Source organism: Phyllostomus discolor, chromosome 9 (genome assembly GCF_004126475.2).
Source record: "Phyllostomus discolor isolate MPI-MPIP mPhyDis1 chromosome 9, mPhyDis1.pri.v3, whole genome shotgun sequence".
NCBI classification, from domain to species: domain Eukaryota; kingdom Metazoa; phylum Chordata; class Mammalia; order Chiroptera; family Phyllostomidae; genus Phyllostomus; species Phyllostomus discolor.
In genome coordinates this window covers 58,798,225-58,819,257 of record NC_040911.2, presented here as the reverse complement: position 1 = coordinate 58,819,257, position 21,033 = coordinate 58,798,225, and the positions used below count along the sequence as shown (strand labels likewise).

Below are 21,033 nucleotides of genomic sequence, written 5' to 3'. Positions count from 1 at the left end.
GGACAACTGTAATAGCATAATCAAGAAAACACATTTAAAAATAAATAAATAAATAAATAAACAAGCAGGTTAAAGTAGAAAAAGTTTATATGGAACCATAAATGACCCCAAATAGCTGAAGCAATTTTGAGAAAGAAGATCAAAGTAGGAGGGATCACAGTACTTGATATCAATCTGCATTACGAGGCCACTGTAATCAAAGCAGCCTGCTACTGCCATAAGAACAGACGCATAGACCAATGGAACAGAATAGAGAGCCCAGAAATAAACCCAAGTCTCTATGGCCAATTAATATTTGACAAAGGAGGGCAGATGCATAAAATGGAGTACAATTAGTCTCTTCAACAAATGGTGCTGGGAGATCTAAACAGCTACATGCAAAAAAAAAAAATGAAACTTGATTACCAACTTATACCATACACAAAAATAAACTCAAGGTGGATAAAAGGTGTGAATATAAGTAGTGATACCATAAAAGTCCTAGAGGAAAACACAGGCAGGAAAATCTCAGATATTTCACACAGCTATATTTTCACTGATATGTCCCCTAGAGCAAGGGACATAAAGGAAAAAATAAACAAATGGGATCTCATCGAAATAAAAAGCTTCTGCATGGCTAAAGAAAACAGCATTAAGATGAAAAGAGAACCAAATGTGTGGGAAAACATATTTGCCAATGATATCTCAGACAAGGGCTTGATCTCCAAAATATATAAAGCACTCACATGACTCCACTCCAGGAGGGTTTGTCAATACAAACAACCCAAATAAACATAAGCAAAAGACATGAATAGACACTTCTCTGAGAAGGACATACAGAGAGCCCAGAGACATATGAAAGGATGCTCAGCATTACTGGCCATCAGAGAGATGCAAATGAAAACCACAATAAGATACCACTTCACAATTGTGACAGTGGCCATCATAAACAAATCAAACAAGTGTTGGAGAGGATGTGGAGTAAAGGGAATCTTCGTGCACTCTTGGTGGAAAGGCAGACTGGTGCAGCCACTATGGAAAACAGTATGGAATTTCCTTAGGAAATTGAAAATGGAACTGCCTTTTGACCTGGCAATTCCACTGCTGGGGTTATATCCTAACAACTCTGAAACACCAATTCAAAAGAACCTATGCACCCCAATGTTCATAGCAGCACAATGTACAATAGCCAAGTCCTGGAAGCAGTCTAAATGTCCATCAGCAAATGAGTGGATCCAGGTGGTGAAAGACAAATACCATATGATCTCACCTTTAACAGGAACCTAATCAACAAAACAAACAAGCAAGCAAAATATAACCAAAGACATTGAAATAGGGAACAGGCTGACAATGACCAGAGGGGAGAGGGGAGGGAATTTCAGGGGAAAAGGGGAAGAGTTTTCAGGAACAAGTATTAAGGACACATGGACAAAAACAAGGAGAGGGTGGAAGTGGGAACGAGGTGGGGAGGGCTGGAGGGTGGACTGAGATGGGAGTAAAAGGCAGAAAACTGTACCTGAGCAACAATTAAAATTTAAAAAATAAAAAAAAACAACTATGGTACATTTACACAATGGAATTCTATGCAGCAGAAAGAAAGAAGGAGCTCCTACCCTTTGCAAGAGCATGGATGGAACTGGAAAGCATTATGGTAAGCGAAATAAGCCAGGCAGTGAGGGACAAATACCCTATGATCTCACCTTTAAGTGGAACCTAATCAACAAAACAAACAAACAAGCAAATATAACCAGAGACATTGAAATTAAGAACCAAGTGACAGTAACCAGACAGGAGGTGGGAGGGGATAATGTGGGGGAAAGGGAGAAGGGTGTTTAGGAACATGTACAAAGGACACATGAACAAAACCCAAGGGTGGGGTGGAAGCAGGGGAGGGAGGGAGGGATTGCTGTGGTGGAGGGAGAGTGGTAGGGGTAAATGCGGACAACTGTACTTAAACAATAATAAAATAATTTTAAAAAATAAATAAATAAAGTCAATGACCTTTGTAAACTGCTTAGAAACTGCCTGGCACATAGAAAATGCTTCACTTTAGAGAAAGAAGTGGCAGCACCAACCCTTGGAAGTGGAGGAAGAAAACGTTAAAAGGGATTCAAAGGCTTACCAGCCTTTTCTAAAGAGGATGGTCAGCAAAATCAGAGAACTCTAGCTTTTAGCTCTGTATATTACTCATAAGTAAGTCTTCCATGAGACACAAAGAACTCCAATTGCCCCCCAGAACTTGGCATCCTCCTTGGGGAGCCAGTGAAAGGATTCTTTCTAGAATCTCACTGGGGAAGGTTTCTGACCACATGAACACAGGGCACCATTATAACAATGGGCTCTGATACCCAAAAAAGGAAAGAGATGATATTCTTCTGCAACTTGTCTGGGAAATTCTGACCCGTCTGTAGACAGAAAGCCTTAAAGATACATCACAAGCTCCCACACCTGACTCTTGGCCTCCAGGGATGGTTCCCCATCATTCTTCACATTGGAAGGCTTAATTTCAGCTATTGATCTGTGGGACCTTCCCTGTACATCTGTATATTCCCAGTCCTATCTCACGCTATCCATTTCTTCCCTTCTCTTCTGGAGCCACACCAGCCTACCCCAGGCTCTTACACACTCAATTTCTTCCATCACTCAGCTGGTACCTATGCTGTTCCCTACACCTGGTTAAGTACAACATGCTCATATCGTAGCTTATAGAACAAATGCTCATTCAGCAGTGGGTCTGTCCCTAGTAGTGTCTATTATTTGTCTTTGTGACTTTCATTAATGCCTATCTGTACTCTGAGGCCAAGGAACAAGGACCGGTAACTCTGGTTCCTCCCTCCTTTTCCCTGCCCATATGCTCACCATCATTGATCCTTCCAGCCAAGGACTCTGCACTGAAGCCAGCAAAGATGACTGTGTGGACAGCTCCAATCCTGGCACAGGCAAGCATTGCAGCCACAGCCATTGGGGACACAGACATATAGATGGCCACACGGTCCCCTCGACAAACTCCATGCCTCTTCAACATGTTGGCCAGGCGGCATGTGGTCTCCAATAGCTCCCTATGGCACAGAGAAGAGATGGCTATGACAGATGGAGGAGGCCCAAAACTCAGAAAACTTTGGAGTGGAGTGATTCTGCATGTGCTGTATACTTAGCTAATGCCTGGAAGATAGCAGACAATTAAATACTTATTGTATGGTAGTCTTTTCCAGAAAACAATGCTTTTAACTTTGTAGACTGTGATTGACAAAGACTCATTGTCACTGCTGAGGTAAAATAACTGTCCTTGCGTCTGTTTAAGGGATGGCTTCTCAAAGACCGCAAATGTCCAAAAAGAAGATTGTCATATCCCTGAGACTTCTCAAAATGTTCACCTCCAAAATAAAGATTTTATAAGTAAAACAGTTAGTGGGAAAAAGCAAGGACCAGTTTTCTGAATCAACACAAACCATAGCACCAAGCAAGGCTCTTACCAGGCAGGGACAAAAGTTCATGCAGCAGACCCCAACTCTGAACCCACAGTGAGTCTGGAAGGAAGAGAAACTGCAGGACAGTAACATTCCATGTAGCCCTGAGGCAGGGTTGGTGGGTAGCAAGGGCACCCCATTTCCCTTTATGTTACGTGCTGATAGGGCACAGTGGGAAGGAGTCCAACTGTGCCAAAGGCCCACTATTCCATACCTCTCCCCTCTTGCACAACCCCACTCTCTACTTACATCAAGACTCAGCTTGTCAATAAGAACTCTGTGTCTCCCCGAACAACATGATTGGCTTAGGGATTATCAGATGACCAAACCTGGCCCATGCAGTTTATGGCAGTCAATTCCAGTACTTGGTCTAGCTGAACCTGAACTTTGGAAATAACCATTTTCTCATTAAAAAAAAATTTAAAAGGATTTTATTTCTTTCTTTTTAGAGAGAGGGGAAGGGAAGGAGAAAGAAGGAATCATCAATGTGTGGTTGCCTCTCATGCGCACCTCACTGGGGACCTGGCTCACAACCCAGACATGCACCCTGACTGGGAATCAAACCTGCAACCCTTTGGTTTGCAGGCCCATGTTCAATCTACTGAGCTACATCAGCCAGGGCCATTTTCTCATTTTTGCTATACATGGTTTGATTTTAACTTATTACTTAATAAAAAGAACTAACACAGGAGGACAGAATAAGGGGAAACCAAGGCTCTCCTCTTGTCACCAGGTTGTGCCACTACATTAGTAAATCCATAAAATACTATTGAGTTCTCTTTTTTTGTGCTTGTTAACAAGTTTGCATTCACACTTAAAAACAAAAACTACAAAAGAAAAAAAATACTATTCAGTACAGGAGACTAAATAACCATGTATAGTCTCAAAATAAATTTGATTCCTTAAGAAGTCTAATTACTTCCTGTTGTCTTTAATAAATATATATGTATATATATTTATACATATACATATATATAACTATAACTATATGTACATATATTTGTATGTATTATTCTACGATTCTACTTTGGTTCCTCTACTGCATTGAAGATGTAGGGGCATAAAAGCATTGTGTGCCCCACTGAATAGTGGCTCTAATAATGCAGAAAGGTTACAAGTGGCAGTCTGGTCCTTCATTGATCTGAACTATTCATGGTTTCATTGTAAGCGATTATCCTTTTGGGATCTTCTGCAAATTCCAAACAGAATCCATTTCTTTAGTGTGATATACAATAGCAGCCCTCAGGTCAAAAGGACCCCAGCTATCAGTCCTTTCTAGACTTCTCTGGTATCTGTTCTTTGGTGGAGCCTAACAAAGTATTTGTAGGAGATGCCAGAGGATTTTGATTTTCTATCTTGTAGTCATTTAAAACAAACACTAAAGCACCTTCACTACTGTGGTCTGCTTTTTGCAAATTACCTATACTACTGGGTTCCAAGAATAAGGCTCCACTCTCACTAGTAGTCCCAGGTTTTAGAATGCTACCCAGAACTTAAGGACTAGTCAATTTTTCCAGCTCATAAGCCTTGGAAATACAGGAGATATTCCCCTTGAAAAGTCTCGTCCATCACTTTATGATCTGATGACTTCCCAATAACAATTTCAGGGGCAGCACTGGACTCATTTTAAATGATAAACCCCACTAACTATGGAAGATATCCCCCAGGTTTTGCTGATATGTCTAATAGTGTAGATTCACTTGGACTGTGCTCAACAGCATAGTTTGCATATTTGAAGGGTAGATTAAAAGGTTAGACTTAATTAGTTCACCAGCTGCTGAAGGGAGGAATGTTCCAGAGAACAATCAGTGCCAGAAGAGATGAGTATTAGGGTATTAGCAGCGGTAATTAGTAGTTGCTAAGCCCCTGCAGAATACACACTTGCATCAGTCCCTGCTAAAAGAAGCCCATTATAAAAGTTGGCTGAAGTAACAGATTTCAGCACTAACACAGGGACCTGCGATAACCAATTTGAAGATAGGGTCTGAATTTTCCCAGTAGATAAAGAAGAGGATAAAGATGAAAATGGTGACACACAATTGTTCTGTAGTTTTGTTTAGGTTTTCCTTAATTTTGCTTGCACAACTTATTTTAAGAAATACTTTAGCACTGTCATTGTACACTGGAAAAACTGGAGGAAGTTTAAATAGGGTCCAAAAGTCCTCTTTGGAGGCAACAACAGAAGCATACTTTCCTTTGAGCCAATCATTAATCATTAATCAGTACCAGGTATTAATATCAGATCTTTTCTGCAATATATCACCCATAGCAGGCTTTCCTCAATTTGTTCCTCCAGGCCTATTTTCATACTTCTAAATGGGCTTTGAATCATTTACTCGGTTTCCCTTTGGCTCACTGTAGTCAGGCTTCAGTTTCAAATCCCTGTTGGAAGGTTGAGACACTGGTTTCTTGTTGCATTGTTCTGTGCTACACTAATAACATAAGGTTTTCACAACCCTTGAAATTATTGCATCTAGCTTTCCTTTTTTAAGGAGTGGCATATCCACTCTAGATCCACCACCTAATTATCTGCTGCTTTGCCCATATAACCATTAGTAATATAGCCAGAATTATTTGTTACAACACTTTTGGAATTGCTACAGTATCACTCTTATCTACAGACTGGTTCTTGATTTATTTTCATAAGACTGTCCATACTGTTTTTCTGAATTAAATTCCTCATTTTAATTCCTACTTTCCCAAAGGTGCTGGCTTTTAAAGTCTGCTTCAGATTAATGTCTACAACATGTAGATTGTCATTGAGGACCATGGAAATAGGTTTGGTAATTTCATCAGAACCAGGTTCTTTAAAGATATTTCTCTTTCTTCAGCAATACCATTTAGTTCATCATAGCCTGTTTTCCTTTTGCATGTTCCCAGGTGCTGCTGGAGAGCATTTCTGCTCATGTTTCAGCAGCTTTGGCTGGGCCTTGGAGCTGCCCTTGGCTCCAAGCGGCAGGTATTGGTGAGGTTGCTGGTGATGGTGGTTGTGGCTGTGGTAGTAGAAATAATAATAGTGGTGGTGGTGGTACAGCTGCTGCTGCTGCTGCTGTTGGGTAGGTGGTAGTGGCTGTGATGGAGCAGAGTCTGTGGCTGGCCAAGCTTCTCCAATGAAAGCATCTGGGAATCCCTGACTGAGGATGCAGTTTGCAGTACCATCAGGATCTGAGCTTGACTTTCTTGTCTTCCCTTTATTTTCCAACACATCCCCTGACAAGAACTAGCTGAACAAGTCAGGAAAAGGTGGAAATTCCAGGAGGAACTAAGCCTTCAGGCAAGAACCCGATAAAAAACCCAAGAGCACAGCTAAAAAATTGGTCTGTGCTGGAAGGATCCAAGATGGCCCTGGCAACCCTTCCCAAGCGGCCTTTTAACAAACATTCCTTCATCAGCATGTTAAAAATCATGCCCATGGGTGGAGATTTAACAGTAAAGAGATGTTATTTATGGTCAGGTATGTTCCCAATATGTTTAGAGACTGTGCTGCTCCTCTGCAATTCCAAGATCTCCACCTTCTCCTTGGAAATCCCTACCCCCCTAAATCTACCTACCTGCCACTAACCCTTTTAAGACTCTCCTAATTTCTTCAAATTAGACGAATAGTGTCTTTAGAGAATAACCTTGCCCTTTTCTGTGCATTGATCGAAGAATAAAATTTCTCCTCTGCTTTACTGAATATAGTCTCATTCTATTAGTGTGAGCAACATTAGGCAGAAGGACCTTATTTGGGGTCCCTGACACATAGGGTTTTGGTGACACTCTCTCTGGTTGGGGAAGGCCACTGGTGGGAACGCACTCCTGTCCTCTGCAGTGCTCCAAGAGGTCCCTAGTGGGGCAGCGATGGCTTCTGCAGGCCAGCAGGTCAGGCTCTCCTTCAAGCTCTTCAAGGCCCCTACAAGTATCTGCATAGTTCCCCTCTATTCAAAGGATAATCAAGGAAAGTGTTCCAAAGAAAGGCAAAACTCAACAAGAAGCTGCCCAGGAAACCACAGCAGAATGAAAATGAAAGGTCCTTATCTCAAGCAGGGACCTCAAGGGGGCCTTTATTTCTTTCCAAAGCCATCAGGCAAGGAGACCAGAAGAGAACCAAGTCATGAGGCCACCGTGCACTTCACCCCACCATCACCAGCAACTGCTGCCCAGGCTGCCCCCAGCATGCATCTTCTGTCAGATTTCATCTTTTCTCCTTAAAGCTTTCAGGAAGACAAAGGCACCTTTCATTAGTACCCTACCCACCACTTGCCTAAGTTTATGATAAAGAAAAAGCCTCCCAACAGCCCCTAATATCAAAGCCCCCAGAATCCAGGGGCCAGAAACACTTCTGCTACTCCAGATGCAGAGGCTGGGATGGCCTGTTGACAGTGCTGAAGTGGCAACTATGGTCAACGATGCAGGAGTGTAACTCAAGTTCAGTATAGGTACCATGTTCATAATGGTACTAAATACCATTAGTACCATTGGCAAATATCATCTCCATTGGCAAACATCTCTCTAGGCAGTGCCTAGAGAGATGGAGGCTTGAGTGTGTGCCACAGATCAATGGTGATGAAATTCAGTCATTCTGCAGACCAAACACAGCAATTTGAAGTCAAGGAACAAATGTGAACTGTATCAACAGAGATCTGTATTAGCTTTCTATAGCAGCTGCCTAAGCATGGAATCTTACCTTTCTTGGATGCTATACAACCATCAGAGAAACAGCAGGCACCATCTACCTTGTATAACTTATAAGTATTAATGAAAAGTATTACCCACCTGGGATGCTACCAAATATTCAACAGGTATTATTTTTCTCATTAGACATCTTTGTTTGAAACCATTTTCTAAAATCACTAAAATCAGCTAACTCACAAGTGAATTTTTAAAAAATATTTTATTTATTTATTTTTAAACAGAGGGGAAGGGAGGGAGAAAGAGAGGGAGAGAAACATCAATGCGTGGTTGCCTCTTATGTACCCTGCACTGGGGCACCTGACCCATAACCCAGGCATGAGCCCTGAACTGGGAATCAAACCAGTGACCTTTTGCTTTGCAGTCCAGTGCTCAATCCACTAAGCCACACCAGCCAGGGTTCAGTGATTTCTTAAGATGCTAAAAATTCCTTTCTAGGGATCATAGGGGTGAATGGGGCATTAGACAATGGAAATGAGATGGAATGTGTCCTCCAGGAGTACAGCTTTGGCTGAGTGGGGAAGTGAAGGCACGTGCACAAGAGTTTAAGTGCATTTATCATCTCATCTTGGTGGTACATTGCTCAGGGCAGCAGGGAATGCATTCTGGAAAGGTTAGCTGTGGAGAGGAGGAGCAAGGCAGCAAAGAGGAAGTGAATGAGTGAATTTTGCTACAAGGGCAGAAGTTGCTTGGCTGTCAGAGCTGAGCAGTTGACCCATAGTTCTGGGGGAGGGTTTGGAGACCACACTGAGGCAACCTTTGTGCTCCCTGAAGGGTCAAGGGGATTTAACATGTGTCTTTGAGCTAGAGCAAGGTCCAGTGGGTCCCACACTTCTACTGTATCCAGAGGAGAAATTTCTAATAAAGAATTTGATCCAGGTAAAACTCTAAGCTCATACCCCTTCCTATCTGGTCTGCAAAGGCCATAAACCTCAAAGTTGAAGGAATCCTTGTAGGTCAGTGGGTGCAGCTTCCCTGGGGTTCAGAAATCTCACTATAACATTCTTGACCACAGTAATCCAGGCTCTGTTAAACATTACACCACCGGGAGTCACCACCTTACAAGGCTGCCTCTGTCACTTGACTAGTGAAAGTCTTCTGAAAATTGGACCAAGATTTGTTGCTGTTCAAATTCTACCCCTTGGTCCTAGCTCAGCCTTTTAATGCTCCCCTGAATAAATCTAATTTGTCACTAAATGACAGCCCTTTAAATTCCTGAACACCCACAACTATCCCATGAAGCCTTTCATCTCACAGGTTCTCTTATCCAGACCTTTGTGACTCCACTTTCACTTACTACATACCTCCAGGTTACCAAATGGACCCCCACATTCCCATGGTTATCTGCTCAGAGCAGAATATAGGTACCCAGAATCTTCCCCTCAACTCTATTTAACCCTGTAAACTAAGAGTATATCAACTGTTTAACACTGACACAGGTGGCTCAAATTCAATGAGTTCACTAATCCACCCCTAACCCCCAATATATGGAACAGCCACTCTTTAACCAGAGCTTTCCCATATTAATCAGATAATTATTTTTTTAAAGTAGACTTTCTGAATTTTACATTTCTCCCTATTTAATTATATTTCAATTTCTATTCATCTTTTTAGCTAGCCCATTATTTTTTAAACTTGGATTTTTTTCATGTTAAACTTTTGCTTTTTATTAGCAATTGCCTCCAGATTTAAACCATTGGAAATTATGGCAAGCAAACCTAAGTCTTCAAATCATTAAAAAACAATATTATTAAAATGATCCTCTTATTCCAAGTACTCAAAGATTGTTTAAAAGCATGTTTTTGGATATTCATGACTTCTTAAAGATTTTCACACACTTAAATGCTACTGTTTCCGTATCAAAAGATAATGTAGCCACTTAGTGACTGGTGCTTTGAGCTATCACTGCAGGAAACACTGGCTTTCTCCTTGCCTATGGCATCTTTCCAAGGGAGAGTTAGGTACAACTGAGAAATAAATCTCACTAAAGTGATTTAAAGTTATATTTTCCAGTGCAAGGAGAAATATAACATTTGTTCTTCAGGTACTGAACAAGATATCTAAGTTTGCCTACAACATAGACTCTTCAGGGTCAAGCCTCCAACATGGGCATATGCAAATAATGTCCCCAAATATACAAATGTTGCCTTATGCCCATAATGCTACACACCAGTAAAATACTGACTGGCCTTGCGGAAAGGAAGATCTTGTACAGCCAACTCATTTTTTTTATTTTATTATTGTTCAAGTACAACTGTCTTCATTTCCCCCCCACCACTCCGCCACCCACCCAGCCATCCTCACTTCCCTACCCTGATCCCACCACCTTGACCCCTGGGTTTGGTCTGTGTCCTTTATAGTTGTTCCTGAGAACCCTTCCCCCTTTTCCCCCCATTATCTCCTCCCACCTCCTCTCTGGTTACTATCAGTTTGTTCTTAATTTCAATGTCTCTGGTCAGTTTTGCTTGCTTGTTTGTTTTGTTGATTAGGTTCCACTAAAAACTGAGACCATAGGATATTTGTCCCTCACTGCCTGGTTTATTTCGCTTAGCATAATGCTCTCCAGTTCCATGTATGCTCTTGCAAAGGGTAGGAGCTCCTTCTCTGTTTCTGCTGCATAGTACAGTTTTTTGGAAGTAACTGCTGGAAGTAACAGACTGCTTCTAACACGTGGCTATTGTAAATTGTGCTACTATGAACATTGCGGTATATAGGTTCTTTTGAACTGGTGTTAAAGGGTTCTTAGGATATAACCCCAGCAGTGGAATTGCCAGGTCAAAAGGCAGTTCCATTTTCTTTTTTTTTTTAAGATTTTATTTATTTATTTTTAGAGAGGGAAAGGAGGGAGAAAGAGAGAGAGAGAAACATCAATGTGTGGTTGCTGGGGGTCATGGCCTGCAACCCAGGCATGTACCCTGACTGGGAATCGAGGCAGTTCCATTTTCAATTTCCTAAGGAAATCCCATACTGTTTTCTTTTCTTTTTTTTTTTTTTAAATTTTTTTTTTAATTTTTTTTTATTTCAATCATTGTTCAAGTACAGTTTTCTCCCCCCTACTCCCATTCCAGCCCCTCCACCCAACCCTCCCCCCTTCCCCCCATTACCCCCCACCCTTAGTTTTTGTCCATGTGTCCTCCAAATTTGTTCCTGTAATCCCTACCCATTCCCCCCTGAAATTCCCTCTTCTCTCCCCTCTGGCCACTGTCAGACTATCCCCTATTTCAGTGTCTTTGGTTATATTTTGCTAGTTTTTTGTTTTGTTTTGTTTTGTTTTGTTTTTTAGATTCCTGTTAAAGGTGATATCATGTGGTATTTGTCTTTCACTGCCTGGCTTGTTTCACTTAGCATAATGCTTTCCAGCTCCATCCATGCTGTTGCAAAGGGTAGGAGCTCCTTCTTTCTTTCTGTTGCATAGAATTCCATTGTGTAAATGTACCATAGTTTTTTGATCCATTCATTTACTGATGGGCATCTAGGTTGCTTCCAGCACCTAGCTATTGTAAATTGTGCTGCTATGAACATCGGGGTGCAAAGGTTCTTTTGTATTGGTGTTTTAGTGTTCTTAGGATAGAGTCCCAGCAATGGAATTGCTGGGTCAAAAAGAAGATCCATTTTTAGTTTTCTGAGGAAGTTCCAAACTGCTTTCCATAATGGTTGTACCAGTCTGCAGTCCCACCAACAGTGCACTAGGGACCCCGTTTCTCCACAACCTCTCCAACACTTGTTGTTTGTTGCTTTGTTTATGATGGCCATTCTGACTGGTGTGAAGTGGTATCTCATTGTGGTTTTAATCTGCATCTCTCTGCTGGCTAGCGATATTGAACATCGCTTCATGTGTCTTTGGATTTTCTGTATGTCCTCCTTGGAGAATTGTCTGTTCAAGTCCTTTGCCCATTTTTTAATTGGGTTACTTGTTTTCTTAGAGTGGAGTCACGTAAGTTCTTTATATATTTTGGAGATTAAACCCTTGTCTGAGGTATCATTAGCAAATATGTTTTCCCATACAGTTGGTTCTCTTTTTATTTTGATACTGTTTTCCTTAGCTGTGCAAAAGCTTTTAATTTTGATGAGGTCCCATTTGTTTATTCTTTCCTTTATGTCCCTTGCTCTAGGAGACAAGTCAGTAAAAAAGTTTCTGCGTGAAATATCTGAGATTTTCCTACCTACGTTCTCTTCTAGGACTTTAATGGTGTCACGCTTTATATTTAAGTCTTTTATCCACCTTGAATCTATTTTTGTATAAGGTGTAAGTTGGTGCTCGAGTTTCATTTTTTTGCACGTAGCTGTCCAGTTCTCCCAACACCATTTGTTGAAGAGGCTATTTTTATTCCATTTTATGTTGCTGCTTCCTTTGTCGAATATTAATTGACCGTAGAGGCTTGGGTTTATTTCTGGGCTCTCTGTTCTGTTCCATTGGTCCATGTGCCTGTTTTTATGCCAGTACCAGGCTGTTTTGATTCCAGTGGCCTTGTAGTATAGTTTAATGTCAGGTATTGTGATTCCTCCTACTTTACTCTTCTTTCTCAAAATTGCAGCAGCTATTCGGGGTCGTTTATGGTTCCATATAAATTGTTGAAGTGTTTGTTCTATGTCTGTGAAATATGCCATTGGTACTTTAATCGGTATTGCATTGAATGTGTAGATTGCTTTTGGTAGTATGGACATTTTAATGATATTAATTCTTCCAATCCATGAACACGGTATATGATTCCATTTGTTTGTGTCCTCCTTGATTTCTCTCCTCAGTGTTATGTAGTTTTCTGAATACAGGTCTTTTACCTCTTTGGTTAGGTTTATTCCTAGGTATTTTATTTTCCTTTTTGCTATTTCAAATGGGATTTTTTTCTTGATTTCTGCTTCTGCTGTTTCATTGTTGGTGTACAGAAATGCCTTTGATTTCTGGATATTGACTTTGTATCCCACTGTTTTACCAAATTCATTTATTAGGTCAAGCAGTTTTTTGGTGGAGTCTATAGGATTTTCTATGTACACTATCATGTCATCTGCAAACAGTGACAGTTTTGTTTCCTCCTTTCCGATTTGGATGCGTTTTATTTCTTTTTCTTGTCTGATTGCTGTGGCTAGAACCTCCAGTACTATATTGAATAGAAGTGGTGAAAGTGGACATCCTTGTCTTGTTCCTGTTCTTAGTGGAAAAGATTTTAATTTTTGCCCATTGACTATAATGTTGGCTGTAGCTTTCTCATATATGGCCTTTATTATGTTGAGGAATGCTCCCTCTATTCCCACTTTACTGAATGTTTTTATCATAAATGGGTGCTGTACCTTATCAAATGCTTTTTCTGCATCTATCGATATGATCATGTGGTTTTTGTCTTTGCTTTTGTTTATGTGATGTATTACATTTACTGATTTGCATATATTGTACCATCCTTGCATACCTGGGATGAATCCAACTTGGTCATGGTGTATGATCTTCTTAATGTACTGTTGGATGCGGTTTGCCAGTATCTTGTTGAGGATTTTAGCGTCAATGTTCATCAGCGACATTGGCCTGTAGTTTTCTTTCTTTGTTGTGTCTTTATCTGGTTTTGGGATTAAGATGATGTTGGCCTCATAAAAAGAGTTTGGTAGTCTTCCATCTTTTTGGATTTTTTGAAATAGTCTGTGAAGGATAGGTGTTAGTTCTTCCTTAAATGCTTTGTAGAATTCTCCTGTGAAACCATCTGGTCCAGGGCTTTTGTGTGTTGGGAGTTTTTGGATTACTGCTTCGATTTCTTTTGCTGTTATTGGTTTGTTCAGGCTTTCTGCTTCCATTTAATTGAGTTTTGGAAGGTTATATTTTTCTAGAAATTTGTCCATTTCATCTAGGTTTTCAAATTTCTTGGCATACAGCTCTTTGTAGTAATTTGTTACAATCCTTTGTATTTCTGTGGTATCTGTTGTAATCTCTCCTCTTTCATTTCTGATTGTGTTTATTTGGGTTTTCTCTCTTTTTTTCTTGATGAGTCTGCTTAAAGGCTTGTCGATTTTGTTTATCTTTTCAAAGAACCAACTCTTGGATTCATTGATCTTTAGAATTGTGCTTTTAGTCTCTATGTCATTTAATTCTGCTCTGATCTTGGTTATTTCCTTCCTTCTGCTTGCTCTGGGCTGTCTTTGTTGTTGTTCCTCGAGTTCTTGTAGACGTAGGGTTAGGTTGTTTGTTTGAAATGTTTCTAACTTTTTTAGGTGGGCCTGTATCGCTATGATCTTCCCTCTCAGGACTGCCTTGGCTGTGTCCCATAAGTTTTGGGTTGTTGTGAGTTCGTTTTCATTTGTTTCCAAAAACCGTTTGATTTCTTCCCTAATATCATTCCTGACCCATTCATTGTTTAATAGCATGCTGTTTAATCTCCATGAATTTGAGTGTTTTGGGTTTTTTTCCTTGTGGTTGGTTTCTAGTTTCAGTCCCTTGTGATCCGAGAAATTGCTTGGTATGATTTCAATTTTTTTGAAATTGTTGAGGCTTGTTTTGTGTCCTATCATGCGGTCAATCTTTGAAAATGTTCCATGTACATTTGAAAAAAATGTGTATTTAGCTTCTTTGGGATGGAGGGTTCTGTAAATATCAGTAAAGCCCAGCTCGTCTAGGGTATTGTTCAATGCCACGATATCTTTGTTGATGTTTTGTTTGGAAGATCTGTCCATTTTTGATAGAGGGGTGTTAAAATCCCCCACAATAATTGTTTTGCTGTCCATATCTTTCTTGAAGTCCTCTAAGATTTTCTTTATGTATTTAGGTGCTCCTATGTTGGGTGCATATATATTTACTATGTTTATGTCTTCTTGGTGAATTCTTCCCTTGAGTATTATGAAATGACCTTCTGGGTCTCTCTTTATGGATCTTCTTTGGAAGTCTATTTTGTCAGATATGAGTATTGCTACCCCTGCTTTTTTCTCCTGTCCATTTGCTTGGAAAATTTGTTTCCAGCCCTTCACTTTCAACCTGTGCAGATCTTTTATCCTGAGGTGGGTCTCTTGTAGACAGCATATGTGTGGGTCATGTTTTCTTATCCAATCAGCTATTCTATGCCTTTTGATTGGAGCGTTTAGTCCATTTACATTTAAGGTTATTATTGATAGGTACTTATTCATTGCCTTTTATGTACGTGTGATCCTCTCTCACTCTCTCTTTTCCTTTCTTTCCTTAAAGCAGTCCCTTCAGCATCTCTTGCAGAGTTGGTTTAGTGGAGGTGTATTCTTTTAGACTTCTTTTGTCTGAGAAGCTTCTTATTTGGCCTTCTATCTTAATTGAGAGCCTTGCTGGGTAAAGTAGTCGTGGTTGTAGGCCTCTGGTTCTCATTACTTGGATTATTTCTTGCCATTCTCTTCTGGCTTGGAGTGTTTCCATTGAGAAGTCAGCTGTTAGCCTTATTGGGGCCCCCTTGTATGTTACTTCCTTCTTCTCCCTTGCTGCCTTTAAGATTCTCTCTTTGTCTTGAAATTTTGCCATTTTAATTATGATGTGTCTTGAGGTGGGCCTCCTTGGGTTCCTCTTGATTGGGACTCTCTGTGTTTCCTGTATTTGTGTGACTTTTTGTCTCATCAAATTAGGGAAGTTTTCCATCATCACTTGTTCAACTAGGTTTTCTATCCCTTGTTCTTCTTCTTCTCCTTCTGGTATCCCTATTATACGGATATTATTACGTTTCATATTGTCTTGCATTTCTCTTAATCCCTCTTCATTTTTTCTGAGCCTCTTTTCCTTTTCTTGCTCTTTCTGGGTGTTTTCTTCTATTTTGTCCTCTAGCTCGCTGATCCGATCTTCTGCTTCATCGATCCTGCTTTTCATTCCTTCTACTGTGTTCTTCATTTCAGAGATTGTATTCTTCATTTCCTCTTGGCCCTTGTTGAGAGTTTCTATTTCCTTTTTTATGCTGATGTAGTTTTCATTGAGTTCATTGTAGCTTCCCTGTAGTTTCTCGTAGCTCATTGTGAGCTCATTGAGCTTCCTGACAATCACTGCTTTGAATTCAATATCTGATAGTTGAATTGCCTCTGTTTCATTTAGCATTCTTTTTGAGGCTTCCTCCTTTCCTTTCATTTGGGGAGTATTTCTTTGTCTTCCCATTGTTTGTGAGACTCTTCTTGTTCGCCTCAGCTTCTTATATTGATCTGTTCTGGCTCCCTCGGTTTATGATGTGAACTTCTTTAGTAGAGTAGCAGTGAGTTTCAGTGGTGCTGTTTCCTTGACCCCCCAAGCACGCTGGTCTTGGGCTGTTGTTTAAGTTGGCTTTGTGTTTGCCTTTGGGTTCTGATTGTTGTTGAGTCTTTCTTTGGTGGTTCCTTCCCGCCAGCTGGTTAAATGTGGGTCACTCTGTCCACCACCTTCTATATTTTGTTGTGCTGGTGAGGGCAGGTTGTGTTGAGGCTGATTCTTCTGTGTGTACAAGGTTTAAAGAAATCTTGTTCAGTTGTTTGTATTGGGTACTGTCTCTACTGTTTAGTTGTATTTCCAGATAAGCCCTGGATTGAGGTTTGTGTGGTTACTACTCCCTCCTTCACCTTCTTCTGCTGTTATCTGTTAGTGGTTCCTTAGTTGTTGGGTTTCCTCTTCCAGTGGGTATCCTGGTGTTCACCTCCTCCACCTATTCTTTTTTGTCTTGATGCAGCGATCTGTTCTTTGTTCTTTCGGTTCTGCCACAATCCTTGGTCCTCCGTTCTCAAAAATGCTGAAATATGTTGGTTGCTTGCCTTTCCACTCCAAAGATCGGTCAGGACTCTCTCCCCTGAGCAGAGGAAAGCCAAATCTGCTCCTTCCTACTCCGACGCCATCTTAGATCCCCCATACTGTTTTCTATAGTGGCTGCACCAGTCTGCCTTTCCACCAAGAGTGCACTAAGATTCCCTTTCCTCCACATTTTCTCCAACACTTGTTTGATTTGTTTATGATGGCCACTGTCACCACTGTGAAGTGATATCTTCTTTTTTAATTTTATTTTAATCATTGTTCATACAGTTTTCTCCCCCCTACTCCCATTCCAGCTCACCCACCCAACCCTCCCAGTGAAGTGATATCTTATTGTGGTTTTCATTTGCATCTCTCTGATGGCTAGTGATGCTGAGCATCCTTTCATATGTCTCTGGGCCCTCTGTATGTCCTACTTGTGTCTGTTCAAGACACTTGTTCAAGTGTCTGTTCAAGTCCTTTGCCCATTTTTTTATTTGAGTTGTTTGTATTCCTGGAGTGGAGCCATGTGAGTTCTTTATATATTTTGGAGATCAAGCCCTTGTTCGAGATATCATTGGCAAGTATGTTTTCCCATACATTTGGTTCTCTTTTCATTTTAATGCTGTTTTCTTTAGCCGTGCAGAAGCTTTTTATTTTGATGAGATCCCATTTGTTTATTTTTTCCTTTGTGTCCCTTGCTCTAGGGGACATATCAGTGAAAATATAGCTGTGTGAAATATCTGAGATTTTCCTGTCTATGTTCTCCTCTAGGATTTTTATGGTGTCACGACTTATATTTAAGTCAGCTCCTAAGCATCAGCTGGGAGTAATGTTTATCCAATGCTAAAGACATAGGGACTACAAGTATTTATAACCTATATGATGATACCTGCCCAAACTCAGATAGTATAAAGATACCGCTGGCCCAGCTCACTCTAAAACAGGACACAGCCAGAAATAGAGTTCAGAAGAAAGAGAGAAATATACTGGTATTTATTTATCTGTCTTTAAGTCAGGGGTATTTTTTCATGGTTACTATTTGAAAGTATCTTTCCTTCCTAGCTATTTCCTGATACTAGCCCAGGGGAGTAAGGTAACCCATGTGTGTTCCTGTATTTAAGGGGAATGCATGATTTGTTCATTTCTTAAAGTTATTCTGGCTCCTAGTGGTCATTAAATAAATACCAGCTATCTGATTCATCTCCCCTAATGTCCATTTGCCCCACTGAGTACAATCTCTACTCAGGCAGAGATTTGGAGATTTATTGCCTTCTTACCAGTGTCTAGAACTGAGTCTAGCTCATTGAAGAGGCTCTACAAATATTTGTTAAATAAATGGGAACAGGAGGTAAGCCTGAAATGAGAGCCTGTGCTCTACGCATGAGTACCAGTCTACTCTGCAGATGACTTCCACCTTCCTGAACAGAGAACAGGCAAGGCTGGCCATAACCTCAGTGTCAAACTGGCAGGAAAATGTACTGTCCCATTGAGACAGCAAATAGAAAGGACTATCTCCCACTGGTAAACCAACTCATGGCTACTTTTCTCTTCATTTTCTTCTGCCAATAAGAGAATTAAACCCAGGTAACTGTGTTGATATGCGAATATAAGGCCTGTGACAGACACAAAGTATTTTGTAGACAGTTACTTCTTTTCACTAAGCCTGGGTGCTTACAGGGGAGGGATCAGCTCCATGGTCTACATGCAAAGATGCAAAACATTTTTTTTCTTTTTCTTTTTAAAATATATTTTATTGCCCTGCCTGGTGTGGCTCAGTGGATTGAGTACGGGTCTGCAAAGGGCCGCCAGTTCAATTCCCAGTCAGGGCACATGCCTGGATTGTTGACCAGGTCCCCATTTGGGGATGCATGAGAGGCAACCACGTATTGATGTTTCTATCCCTCTCTTCCTCCCTCTCTTCCCCTCTCTCTAAAAATAAATAAATAAAGTATTTGTTTAAAAATGTATTTTATTGATTATGCTATTATAGTTGTTCCAGTTTTTTTCTCCTGTTTATTCCCCTCTGCCCTGCACCTACCCTTCCACCAGCATTCCCACCCCTTAGGTCAGGGGTGCCAAAATCATTTTTACCAGGAGCCACATCAACCTCGTGGCTGCCTTCAAAGTGCCAAAATAATTTTAGGACTATAGAAATGTAACTACTCCTTGACTGTTATGGAGTTGAAATTACGTTTGGCCCTTTGAAGGCAACCAGGAGGCTGATGCGGCCCTCGGTGAAAATGAGTTTGACACCCCTGCCTTAGGTCATGTCCATAAGTCATCCATATAAGTTCTTTGGCTTCTACATTTCCTATACTATTGTTAACCTCCCCCTGTCTATTTTGTACCTACAACTTATGCTTCTCATTCCCTGTACCTTTTCAGCCATTCTCCCTCCCTAATGATAATCCTCCCTGTGATCTCTATTTCTGTGACTCTGTTTCTGTTCTAGTTGTTTATTTAGTTTGTTTTGTTTTAGATTCAGTTGTTGATAGTTGTCAGTTTGTTGCCATTTTATTGTTCATATTTTTGATTATCTTCTTTTTCTTAAGTAAGTCCCTCTAACATTTCATATAATAAGGCTTTGCTGGATAGAGTTCGTCCATTCTAAATGATAGCTTTGCTGGATAGAGTTATCTTAGATGAAGGTCCTTACCTTTCAAGACTCTGAATACTTCTTTCCAGCCCCTTCTTATCTATAAAGTTTCTTTTGAGAAATCATCTGATAGGCTTATGGGAACTCCTTTGTAGGTAACTCTCCTTTCCTCTTGCTGCTTTAAGATTCTCTCTTTATCTTTAATCTTGGGTAGCTTAATTACGATGTACCTAGGTGTGTTCCTCCTTGGGTCTAATTTCTTTGGGACTCTCTGGGCTTCCAGGACTTCCTAGAAATCTATTTCCTTCACCAAATTGGGGAACTTTTCCTTCATTATTTGTTCAAGTAAGTTTTCAATAACTTGTTCTTCTCCTTCTGGAACCCCCATGATTCAGATGTTGAAGTGTTTAAAATCTCCCAGAGGTTCCTAAGCCTCTCCTCATTTTCTTCAATTCTTGTTTCTTCATTCTGTTCCAGTTGGATATTTATTTCTTGCTTTGGCTCCAAATCGTTGATTTTAGTCTCAGTTTCCTCCCTTTCACTTTTGGTTCCTGTATATTTTTCTTTATTTCACTTTGTATAGCCTTCATATCTTCCTTCATTTTGCAATGCAACATAATCATTTCTGTGAGCATCCTGACTATCAGTGTTTTGAACTCTACATCTGATATGTGGTCCATGTCCTTGTTGCTTAGATCTTTTTCTGTCTGGAGTTTTGATTTGTTCTTTCATTTGGACCACATTTCTTTGCCTTGGTGCACCTGTTATACTGTAATGGGCAGAGCCTTAGTTATTCACCAGGGTAGGGCAACCCACATCATTGTGTTGTGGCGCTGTCTGTTGGGGAGGGTTCAGAGGGAACAATGCTGCTTGCTCACTCCATTCTAGCCCCACTTTCCATCACTTTTCTTGCTTCTCACAAGCAGATTTTGCCCTTTCAGGTGTCGATTCCCAGGTGGTTGCATTTGTGTACATTCTAGGATCCTGTGGGCCTCTCCAACAGATTCTTCTGTAACAGTGGAAGTTTTTCCTGCCTTTGCAACCTCCACAGAATTTTACAGCCAGAGGTTTTGAGTCTTTATTTTCCCAGTCAGCCAGCCCCTTCCTCACCCATGCTGTCCACCACCTTGCCTTGCATCCTCTCTACCAGGCTGCCCATCTCTGCTCCTCCTACAAGTCTGTATGCATGTTTCTTTAACTCTTGACTGTCCAAGTTCCATGCAGTTTGATGTTCTGGCAGTTTTGGTTGTTTTTTAAAGTAGTTGTTACCCTTTTTTTGGTTGTATGAGGAATTGAAGTCTTCTGCCTACACTTCCATCTTGGCTGGAACTCCAACAATGACTGGACATTTTCTGGATACACCTTGTAGGTTTCTGTTATTTATAAGACCCCAGTCTGTGGTGTTTTGTTACAGCAGCTGGAAAAGACTTAAGAATTTAATGTGAGGCCCTAGGCACAATTATTGCAGAAAGTGGCAGAAAAAAATTTAAAAGAAGATGGACACCTCAAGTGCCTCTTCTCAGAAGGGAGAAGGAAAATGCCAGTTTAGTTTTGTGTAAGTTGCAAATATCTGTGTCATTCATTGACTCAGAGTGAATGAGGCTCACAAGTATTTGAATGCCATGCATGAAGCCCTAACTTACACG

At 40.6% G+C, this 21,033-nt stretch overlaps 1 protein-coding gene and 1 pseudogene across 2 annotated transcripts in view; both read right to left on the bottom strand.

Moving 5' to 3' along the window:
- ACSS1 (acyl-CoA synthetase short chain family member 1) overlaps positions 1–21,033 on the bottom strand; it is a 65,767-nt gene that overhangs the window by 25,522 nt on the left and 19,212 nt on the right. For both annotated transcript variants that reach the window (XM_036009423.1, XM_036009424.1), the window contains exon 3: positions 2,839–3,038. In XM_036009423.1, coding sequence (XP_035865316.1) covers positions 2,839–3,038 — 200 coding nt within the window. The remainder of the gene's footprint in view (positions 1–2,838; positions 3,039–21,033) is intronic.
- LOC118496754 lies at positions 4,439–8,368 on the bottom strand (annotated as a pseudogene).